At 49.0% G+C, this 11674-nt stretch overlaps 1 protein-coding gene across 1 annotated transcript; it reads right to left on the bottom strand.

The window, feature by feature from the left end:
• Window positions 1–1391: 1391 nt before the first annotated feature.
• TMEM271 (transmembrane protein 271) lies at window positions 1392–3592 on the bottom strand. The gene has a single exon (XM_061366053.1). It carries the CDS (start codon window positions 3547–3549, stop codon window positions 2428–2430), a length of 1122 nt encoding a protein of 373 aa, XP_061222037.1. The 5' UTR covers window positions 3550–3592; the 3' UTR covers window positions 1392–2427.
• Between the last annotated feature and the right edge of the window lie 8082 nt (window positions 3593–11674).

Raw genomic sequence — 11674 nt, 5'->3', positions numbered from 1 at the left:
GATACAGCTTTTATGAACTACAATGTATACAGCCAATCTTCTTAAAGCCAACAACTGTTATTACACTTCTGCGTCTGTATTTAGGCACCCAGCTGGTCTGTTTTCCAAAATCACCCTGCAGCCTAGCAGTTTCCATTCAACTCAGTACAGGGTGCTATGCTGTCTCATTAACTCCTCTAATTGGAGACTTACATGAGAACTTTTGCCTCCTTGTTTAGTTACTCATTTTGCAAAATCCCAGCTGTACGAACAATACAGTATGTTACAGGATTGGTTTTGTGCCTAAGTTAGTATTAAGGGTAAAGTCTTCAGGACTTCCCAGTCACTTTCCTGTAAGGGGTTAAGGAAATGCATCTGCAGAGAACCAGCATAAAACCTATCTTCAGTACTAAAATGGGACTTAGCTAGGGCATATATTTTAGGCTGACATCCTGCACAAGAACCGTTGGCCAGAAAGAGCTGTGTCTTAAATTTGTGCTATTTAGAACTACTTGGCAAATCGGCAACTGCTGCTTTTAACTGTCTCCTCTAGATTAGAGCTTTGATTGTGAGCTTCACAGAATTCACTTTGCAATTTTAAGACTCCTCAGGCATTCTCCATTTTAGATTATACAGAGTGTGCAAGTCAAAACACTTTAGAAAACAAAACAGTGCAGAGATTTGAGTATTTTTGGGCTAAACTCTCCTCTACCCAATTCTAGGGCTGTAAATTACGTCAATCTCTCTGAAGCTAAAAATCCAAAAATGATTTTCCATCGATCACAGAAACACACTGTAACTTTTCGCTCCCTTCACTCTCTGTCTCTGTCTCTGGATAGCTGATACACTGGCATTATGCAGCAGGCTCCAAACACAGGATTAACAGAAAGGGAAAGGTTATTTTGTAATACTTCATTTCAGTATGATGTAACTGGGGGAGGGGATACTGAACCAAAAGCAACCTGAAAATTTGCTTTTGGTTCTTTGTGGAACACGAAATTAAGCCTTTACCTATTCTTGAATGATGTGATGAAATATGCCATGTCTCTCTTTAAGTAGCACTTTCTTGCACTAGCAGTTACTGGCATTCCACAGCAGAATCCAAAAGGATTTGGCAGTTTTCCACTTTGCATACAGCCTTTTTAATACCTCTAAACTGAGAAAGAGTTAACAGCATGCCATCCCATTATTTCACCATCCCACCCTCCCTTTCAGGGATTAAAGAGACCTTAAAAAAAAAAAAAAAAGAGGAGGAAGAAGAAGAAAATTCTTGCTTTGTAATAGGAGTATTAAACATTGTTTTGAAACTCATTTGGAAGATGTCTTCCAAGATAATTTATCTTTTTTGTTTGGTTGTTTTTGTTTTTGTTTTGTTTTGTTTTTCTTTAAAACTGACCATTGCACCAGTTAAGGCTGTTTTACAATATATATATTTCAAATAAAACTTTTAATATTCAAGCTTACCAGATTGATGAATTGTAACAGGTAAAATGGAACTCATTACAAGATAAACCATGTAGTTGTACAAAATAGAATTAAACCCTTCACCTGTGTGAAACAAAAAGAAATCCTGCCTTGCATTAAAAACACAGAACCTGTTTACAAAAAGGAATGTGTATGACATTTGGACTTCCTTTTAACTGCCATATCCTAGCAACATCTCAGTTGTGTTAGTAAAGGAACTAATCGTCGATTTTAAACTGCAGTGAATTTACCAAACATTTTCACTATAGACTTCTGAAAGCTTTTACAGTAAGAAGTTATCAACAAAAGCAGGCACATTAGTGTACAAAAACGTTGATTTTTTTTCCTGTTTCTTTTTCAAAGTGCAGGTTTTTCTCAATGTGCATCTTACAAGACCAATGAATGTTTTAACTCACTAAATCTTAAAACAGAACTCAATTCTCCCAAGGAGTAGTGTAAACGTTAAAGATCCCCAATACATCTCTAGTAAACGTGACACAAATGTCTCTGCGTTGTTTAGAAATTTAGCTCTTTTGAGAGGTAAAGAAGCTTCATGACGCCTTTTCCTTACACTGGCTGGTTATCATAAATGGGTAACTCTGGACTGCTAAAGCTGGAGACTGATGAATCACTTTGAAGGGAACTAAACTTGGCTACGGAGGAGAGGCAGCGGGAGGAACCAACCCTTCGGCGTTTCTTGCGCAGCCTTCGGAAAATTCAGCCGCCGGCACGGAGGGGCCGGTGGGACGGAGCGGGGGGAAGGAAGGGGAGAGCAGGGAGGGAGAGGGGAGAAGCTTCCGCAGAGGCAGGGCGGCACCTGCCCACGACCCGTCCCGTCGGTGGTGCGAGGGCTGTCCCCGGGCCCTGCGTCTGAGAGGAGCTGGCGGACCCGCTCCCGGGCCGTTCCGGCGCCTGGTCCCACTCCGGCTGCCACGGAGAGCTGAGGGCCTGGCTGGCAGTAGGGGGTCCCGCCGGCGGTGGGCGCTAGGTGCCGCGGGCGCAGGGCTCCCTGGGGTAGATCTCCTCGTAGGCCGGAGGCTGCTCGCTGGGCAGCGGGTAGCAGTAGGGGTAGGAGGCGTTGAGCTCGGGGTCCATGGGCGAGTAGCCAGGAAGCTCGACGGAGGGATGCCCGCCGCAGTGCACCTCCACGCCAGCCTCGTCGAAGACGTGGAAGACGCCCACGTTGATGTACGAGACGGCCTGGAAGGGACAATCCCCGGGGCTGAGCTCAGGCTCGCCGCCGGAGAAGAGGGAGCCCTGGCTGTGGCGCGGCGCCCGCCGCCCGCCACCGACACCGCCGCCGCCGCAGGGGCCGCCCCGCCGCCGCCGCCGCCTCCCGCTCGCTGCCGCTGCAACCGCCGGGGCCGCTCGCCGCCGGCGCCGCCGGCGTCCGCGCTGCTGCGAGGCCTTATAGTTTTTTACGAGGAGCAGGTTAAGCAGGCCCAGGAGGCACTCCAGCGCGTTGAAGACGGTGGAGAGCACCAAGCCTTGCTGGTAGTCCCGGAGCTTCTGGCAGCGGAGCGCCGCGGCGGAGCCGTCGGGGACCGCTGGGCCGCTCCGCGGGCGGGCCGCGCCGCCGGGCTGAAGCAGACAGTAGTGCGAGTACTTCCTCTCCACCAGCGACACGGTGTCGCCGTCGATGACGGCGCCGGCGAAGGCGCTCAGCACGCCCAGCATGAACACCAGCACCCCCAGCAGCAGGAAGTTCTGCCGCCCCCCGGGCGGCGCCTTCTCCACTGGCCCCGACGGTGCGGCCGCCGCCTCCCCCCCTCCGGTGCCGGCTCCCGCCGGGTCCGGGTCCCCGGCCGGGTCCGAGGCCAGAGCCGGGGTCAGGGCCGCTGCCGCGGCTGGAGCTGGAGCCGGTGCCGCGGGTGCCTCGTCGGGCGGACGACAGCAGAGCAGCGCAGCGGCGAGCAGTGAGAGTCCGGCGGCCAGCAGCAGCCCCGAGTAGAAGGCTCCAGCGGCGGTGCCCAGGCGGAAGGGCTCGCCCTTCAGCTCGGAGCCCAGCGAGAAGCACTTGAGGCCCACGGCGGCGGCGCTGAGGGCGCAGGCGAGCAGGAGGCAGCTGGAGAGCGCGGCGCAGGCTCCCCGCACGCTCCACTTCATCCTCCGCGCCGCCGCCGCCGCCGCCTCCCCGCCGCCCGCCTCATCCTCCTCCCGCGGCCCCCCCTGGCCCCGCAGCGGCGGCGGCGGCGCGGCGCGGCGCGGCCATGCGACCGCGGCGCTCCCCGACGGGGCGGCTAGGCTCCGCTTCGCTCCGCACGGCAGGCAGCCGCCGGCCGCAGTGAGCCGGGCGCGGCGAGCGCACACGCTCCCCCCACCGCCTCCCGGCCGCCGCCGCCTCCTCGTCCCCGCCCGCCCTCTCTTATCGCGGCGGCTGCGGGGAGGCGATTAATTATGGATGGAGCCGCGGCGGGCGGGGGGACGCCGGGGTAAGGGGGCGGCCCGTCGGCCCCACACGGGTGGCGGGGAGAGTGCGACCCCCGGCTCAAACCATCTCGTCCGGGGGGCGGCAAGGCCGAAATCCTAGCCCCCTCCCCTCGTGGCACGGGGGGTCCGCAGGCCGCCCCCGGGACAGCTCCCCTCCGGGAAGCACAGGCAGTTCGGACAGAGGGCGGCAGGGTCTGCAACCTCCCACTTGTTCCGATGCGGAATGTTGCCTGCCGCACTCCCTCCCTCCATCTCTATCCGATCAATCAACTTACTTATTTATTAGTCTATTTATTTATTTATTTAGCTCTTGCACTTGCTAAAACCACCGTGCATCCCTGTCAGTGTGCCGGCGGCTCTAATGCAGCGGAGCGACCCCTCCGCGTTAGCTGCTGTCGCCCTCACCCCCCCTCTCTGCTGTGTGCTCTGCCGTGCTCTGCCGGCGAGCCCCGTCAGGGAGCTTCCGCCAGGGCCACTCACTCCCCTCCGCAGACGGCGGGGCTCGGGGGACAACTGTGCCCCCGGAACCTCCCATCCGGGAGCGCCCGCAGCCCCGGCGGCGGGGAGCCGGTTGTACGGGGGTGGCCGCAGCCTGGCGCGGCACGGCGTGGCCGGTGGCTGAGCGGCGAGCACCCGGGATGGCTTCCCGAAGCAGCGACGGGAACCTCAGCCTCGGAAAGGAAAAGTAGGGCCCGTGCCTGTGCCGGCAATTGGGATCCAGGCAGGGAGTGGGACTAGGGAAGGCTCGTCCTCGCCTCTTCCTTTTCCTTCCGGGAAGCTGGAGCCTCAAGGTTCCCCATTTTTCCCTTCTGCCGTGCGTACGCCAGCCCTGCTTGGTATTTTTAGCCGGCGTCGCTGATTAGCATTCAGGGGAGCAAGCGAGGAAGACGTTTTCCAAACCGTTTTCTCTTCCCTTTCTCACAGGGCGCATGTATCTGTTAGCGGCAGGTGGTGTGTGTGAGAAGTGAGCTGGGGTTTGGCTTTCTCCAGGGATGGTGACCCTGCTCCCACTGGCCTGTGAGGCAGGCCGGTCAGCACCTCCCTCACCAGCCCCAGCGCTCTGCTGCGGGCCTGGGCTGGGCTGGGCAGCTGAGCGCGGGTCTTTGCTGTAGAAGAGAGAGAGGTTCTCTGGTCCCTGTATGGGACAGTGACCCTTGCTGGGAAGCTATACTGCCTGGAGTCCAGCCCTCCCCAGTGACACTGTCTAGAAGCATCCATGGCTCCAACAGTGCCATCCTGCCCCTTGGGGCCACACGGAAAAGGGAATTATGCCCCCTGGCACATTCACAAAGGGTCCATGGAGCACTCTGCGTGAGGAAAGCCAGTAATCCTGATAGTCCACAGCTGGCTGACCAGTGGCTACCTGTTCCCTTTGCCAGGTTGTAGCTATGGCTGTGAGCTAGGGCCCTCCGGGGGGGAATGGATGGGTATTCCACCCACAGTCATCATCAGCTCTTCCTGTTACCAGGCTGTCCCTGGCTGGTGAGGACTGGGGCATGCACATCTGGCCTTGTGAAGATTTTGCTGTAGGATCTGAAATTTTGGTTGTGCATGTGCTGAGTGCTTGGACTGGTGGGGTGTATCTTCAAAAGAACTTGACCTGGGTCCTTATGATTCCTAAGAAGTAAATGCATAGAAGGCACACAGCATTTTACAGAAGACAGCACCCATCTCCTGAAGTCTCTGTTTGGCTCTAAATATTGCCTTGGAGTACATGTGAGCTCTCAATCCAGCTGCCAAACCAGAGGGCCCTGAAAGACAGACTGTGTGTGGGGTTGTGGACGGAAATAAGGTGTAGGTAGTGGGAGGTAAGCACTTGATGAACTAATTATATATAGAATGTGCAAAGTGACACTGAAACTGACATACAATGTAAACTTACTTGCATGCAAACAGAATGTATTGTGATTTGATTCATTTCATTGTTACTATCAAGAGGTTAATAGGGTTCAAAAAAGGATTAACTTTATTATGGATAGTGAGAACATTCACTTAGCACTGAACAAATACAAAATTAAGAAGATATCTTAGCCTTTATGCATCAAATTATCTATCAGCCTTCAACTGCCAGTGGTTAGGTTAGGAAAAGCAAGTCTTCCACTGGGGGCAGATTCTTCCTTTATTGTACAGAGTTTCTTGATGTTTCTTTGCTGTTTCCCGTTTTGGCAGCTGCTGTAAGGCAAGGTAAGGCTTCTCAGTCATGGTCCTTCACATGCTCCTACATCTGTCTCATTTGTTTAGGCATCCTCACCTTGAATGTCATCTTCTAAGGAAAGGACCCTCCTTTCCCTGTATTTGTCACAGGACCCCGATCTTGGATACCACCCCTGAAAGCTGTGCATTGTGAGAGGCCAGGCTGCTGCACAAGTTTAATAATGTAATTAGTAATTCTGTTGCACCTTTTTATTCCTTCCGTCAAGCAATTTGCTACTTGTAATCTCCAGATCTTACCTGTTTCTCCCCAGAACTAGCTTCAAAGCACCATGTTTGAATGCAAGGCTGGAAGTTTCACTATCAACATGCTTCCCCACGTGTTCTTTGATACTTAGAAACCTCCCATGTTGCAGTGTCACTCCGAGTTAGCACAGCTTTTCATGTGGTTATTTACAGCTTTGCACTCCAGCATATTGTCAGTAAGAGGATACTTTATAAACACACATGTACACATACGCACCGAGTACGGTATTAGCACACATCCTGCATGTTGATTTTCAACTGTCTTTGGATAAAATGTTTTTACATCTAACAGAAGACTATAAAATACCCTATCACATCTTTCTCTTACATGAATGATTAATTGATGATTGAATTGGAAATACTGTGAAATATGAGTAACGTATCATCCTAATAAAGGTCACTTGAGAGTTCTCTGGATCCCAATGTGAACTGCAGATCAACTCTGCCCTAGCTGACAGCACTCATGCTCATAGCTGATACATGTGTGCCTCATTGTTCAGCCAGTTTTGCCTGCTGAAAAAAAGCATGTCCATGTGCAACAAAAGATGACAACTTCAAGCCACTTGGCTGCATTAGTCCCTCACTTAAATCAATCACTGCAGGTGAATTGGTCTGTCAGCCTCAGTTAATAGCAAAGCCGGAACCTGATGGAACTGTGCTACAGTTGCTGACTATGAAGTATAGAGGATGCCATGTGTTTTGAGTCTCTGGGTGTTAGTTTTACCTTCAAGCTTTGTTAGATAGTTTTTCTGTTTCAAATGCCCAAATCAAAATTTATTGAAGTTGTTTTCAAGGGACGTTTTTGTGGACTTTGGAAGAGGTGTACGAAGTTTTGTGGGACAACCCCAGCCTAGGACACGTGTTCCCAGCTCTCTCCTCATGACCATAGGGTGAGCTTAGTGGGGAAGTAATTTATCACAGTATCACAGTATCACAGTATGTTAGAGGTTGGAAGGGACCTTGAAAGATCATCTAGTCCAATCCCCCTGCCGGAGCAGGAGCACCTAGATAAGGTTACACAGGAACGTGTCCAGGCGGGTTTTGAATGTCTCCAAAGAAGGAGATTCCACAACCTCCCTGGGCAGCCTGTTCCAGTGTTCTGTCACCCTCACTGAGAAGGAGTTTCTTCTCAAGTTTAAGTGGAACCTCTTGTGTTCCAGTTTGTACCCATTGCCCCTTGTCCTATCATTGTTTGCCACTGAGAAGAGCCTGGCTCCATCCTCGTGACACCCTCCCTTTATATATTTATATACACTAATAAGGTCACCCCTCAATCTCCTCTTCTCCAAACTATGGAGACCCAGCTCCCTCAGTCTTTCCTTATGGACAAGTCCTGCCTCCAGAGGGGGCTAGGGAGCTTTGGTCCAAGGTTTTGTTTAGGTCACAGGGGAGTTGAGTGGCTATGCTTTCTGGGTGCTGGTTGAAAGTGGGCACTGTCATGACCAGTGATACAGGCTTGCTTTGCTCAGTGTGTACACAGCTGGATGGTTGCAGCAAGGTGCAGATCGCCCTCTTAACTTTTTGTGGTGAGTCAGTGGCACAGAACTATTAATTATTGCTCTCCAGGCTGGAAGCTAAATTGTGTGTTTTAAGAGAGATGGAGATCTTCAGCTTATGCCACCAAAATGCAAAGCGTTGTATTATTTTATTGTCTGCCTCTCCTCCCACACTGAGTTTATGTTAAGATTACTTCAGTGCCAATTTGATAAATGGTAGTCATAGGTTTCACTATTCAGACATGATGGCTGTGTAACCTCCCATAACCTACTCTGTTGCCTACTACTGCAGCTTTTGTTTGTTTTTATAGGGGACATTATGGACTATAAAATGTTTACAAAAATGGTTTTACACATGGTTATGAAGAATACATTAGAAATTTGAAACTCTGAAGGTAGAACCTGTCATGTTTCTTTCCAGTCTTTCCTTTTCATTCGCAAGGTTCACAAGATGTTTCTGTGCGTACGAGGCCTGCTGTTCTCCTACTTTCACAGCAGTTTATGTGGAAGACTGATCTCTGCAGGGCATCTATGGGAAATACTTTAGGGAACACATGTTAGGATAGGCCCTAAATCAGGCTAGAAGCCTGGAGCAAACTAGTGGCTAGATACTGGTGAAAACCCAAATGTCTAAAGATGCTGCTCCAGTAGGTAATATTTAAAATAGGAAGCAGGGAAGCTGAAAAGAATATATAAGGAGCTAAGAAAGAGAAAGCAAAGACTATGGTAGAAGCTGGACAGGTGTAGCTATATTGGCTGCTGTTAGCCTATGAGTTTTGGATTCAAGGAAGAAGAGTTTGAGAAATTGGGGTATTGACACAACAGGTAATTTACATCATGAGATCATGGGTTAATTTAGGTTGAGCAGGACCTTGAGGGGTGTCTAGTCTTACCTACTCAAAGCAGGGGCATCTCTTGGGTCAAACAAGGTTGCTTGTGGCCTTGTTAAGCCCATGTATCCAGTATCAGCAGCATTTGCCAGTGTTTAGTTAATCTGAGCAGTTCAATCAGTTTTCTAGAACTTGTTTGTTTCTTGGCTCTACTACCTTTCTCTGGTTTCAGGTGATGTTAGGGCATCTAAGAAGCCCTTGTGGAGAGGCTTTATTACCCTTTTAGTTTAAATGTGCCAGGATATGAATTAAAAAGAGTGGCTTCCTTGTGCAGTAGGATTTAATAATTTCAGTCTCCTAATTAGTGGTAATTATGTGAGGAGTATTCTTTGTTTACAGATCTGTAGAATAGGATACAAGGTATTCTGAGGAGAGGCCAGATGTTTGCTGTGACATTTGTAAATCAGCTATTTGATATTATTTGATAAATTACTTAAACAAGGACATCCTTCCTTTGCTTATTTCACAAAATTGTTCTGTTATGACTGATTTGCAGATAATGTGCCTTATGATTTCCTAACTACTGTCCTAATGGTGGGACTTGGATAGTATTTTATGAATAAGTTCTAGGAAACTGCTAAGTTAATGATAAAAGATTTCTGAACACATTACTAGCTAAAGGAGTCTCAAAATCCTTCTATTTGGGCTTTCAGATTATTTTGAACTGTGTTTCAGTTTAGTCTGCATACCTTTTTCTTGATATCAGTGCTGTGCAATGTCTTAAAGCTGACATATCTCTTAGATTCTAGTGAGGCTTTCAGCTCAGGACCTGAACAGCAATCATATACCTATGCAGAGATCTTGAAAACTCCTTATGATGATGCTACCTTGTCTTAGATGAGTCTATTATCTGAAGATGCTTTACTTCAGAATTTTAAATTTTTCCATGCATCTTAAGTACATTTTATCCAATGACTGTTTCATGCCAGGGGCACAACCTGCTCTTGAAGGAGGTAAGGACTGAAAGTTGTCTTCTAGTGAGTGCCCTCTTAAACATTTATGTGCTCCTTTTTTAGACAAAACAACCTTGAATTTTCTATAAAAAGAAATTGTAAGGCAGGAGTGGAAGGGGAGAGTAGGTTCCCACTCAAGCCAGAATTGTGATACTGGGAAAGTATGCCTTAGGATCCCCTCTGATCCCAGTAATATGAGAATCATTCTCCTGTCTGGGGCTGCTCTTTAGTAAAAAAGATGTGATGAGAAGGTGCATCGTGAATTCTTCATCTGACTGCATGTTGGGACAAGGAATAATCTGGCTTGGTCCTTGAAAGCAGAAGCTGTGGTGAGCCTGCCTTCGTGGTAGGGGATTTCTCCTACATCAATCTGCAGCCTGGGAAGTACCTCCCTGCTGCCTGAGGGCTTGGTGCAGTAAGCCCTGGTTTCTGCTCTGTTTTGGTGACAAAACTGCTGTCCTAGCTGCCTGTCACTCCATGTCCCTCTAAGAGGTCTCTGGCCCTAGCTCAGCTGCTTGTCTGTTCTTTCCCTAGCTTGTTATTGCAAGTGATGCCCATCAAAATGCATCCTTTTTCATGTCAGTTGGGAAGACTTAGGGAGGTGTAGGTTAGCAAGTGCTGAGCAATGAAGACAACAGGTCTGAAGAAGCAGCAGCTGATGGAGCAGGGGACACCCTGTTCTTTTCACACACGGTAGCAGCTGCTGGGGGGAGTTGACTCTCCAAGGAGGACCAGGCTCATTGAAAACACAACACTGACATTGGCATTTATTGTTGGCTAGCTCACTGCTTCCTCAGCCCCTGCCTGCCTGCCAGGGTCTTCAGGCTGAGCTACCTGAAAGTGCTGTAGGCTAGCCAAACCAGTATGGCTCCAGTAGCTCTGCACCTCCATGTGTGCATCACAAGGCTGTTTTCAGTATAGTCTTTGACTGCGCTTCTGCCAGAGCTGCATTCCTTACTCCCTTGAGGAGCCAGTATTGCTGTCTACCATCTCGTGTTTCAGATCGTGAATTTCCTGGTCTGTGTTAAAAGTATTGTGGGGGCAGCTCTGGGCTTTTTGTTGACTGCTTTGAAGAGATTGGTGAAAGGTAACATTTGTTAGGAGACTTAAATTCTCTGTATTAGAGTCTGCAGCACCTCTGGAAATGTTAGAGGATTTAAAAAGGGTGGAAATCATTAGCAAATAATGGAACACAGAGGACTTCATAAGTCAGCCCATGAAGGCTGCTGATCCTGCACACATCATGTCCCTCTCATGCCACCCATGAACAGCTTCCACTTTTCTTTTGAAGTCTTTGGCTGCTTGTTGGGAGGCTGCACTGAGCGTGATGGCTCTGATGATTAGAAACCTCCTGACTGTTTCACTGCTTAAAGGTATTTCATGGTCAGCTTGCATGTATTTATTCTGTGCCAACACTGTACTTTAACTTAAATGGCTCTTCTCCACCTGTGTTGTTTACTTTCTGGATGCATTTACAGACAGGAGACATACCCCCTCTGAGCTTTCATTTTGCTAAACTAAACAGGCCAAATCTTGTTGTTGTAGTATTAAAAACTCTGTAGTATGAGTGCATAACCAGGGCAGTATGCTGCATCTTTGATAATCTTACTAAGGGCTTAGATGATCATACCAGAGGTTCTTCATAGTTAGTGGAAAGTCCTTACCTAATTATCCTAGGATTTGTGATTGGTTTTTACCCATGTCATTCCCATAGGAGGCTATAACTGTACCTAGGGCAGCCTCCTTTTTTAGCTGTGGGACTACCAATTGACAGCACTGACAGCATTTCCTCTTGTTTGACTGATCTTTTCCCCCCAGATTCTGTTATTTCAGTCCTCAAGGTAATTCAGCTTTTGCTTTCTGATATTTTGAACCTCCTTTATGTTAATAATACCACTGTGCCTTCTGCTCCTCAAATAACCTTTCTTCCTGGCCATCCCATTTCCTTCTCCCGCTTAGTTCTCCTCCTGATTATCTGGATGCAAACAACACCTCAACTTTAGTG

The sequence above is a fragment of the Neopsephotus bourkii genome, unplaced genomic scaffold (assembly GCF_033783945.1).
Source record: "Neopsephotus bourkii isolate Nb327-2 ecotype Australia unplaced genomic scaffold, CSIRO-AGI_Nbou_v1 NB_1298, whole genome shotgun sequence".
NCBI lineage: Eukaryota > Metazoa > Chordata > Aves > Psittaciformes > Psittacidae > Neopsephotus > Neopsephotus bourkii.
Note: the sequence above shows the minus strand (reverse complement) of the source record. Positions and strands in the feature narration are given on the sequence as shown.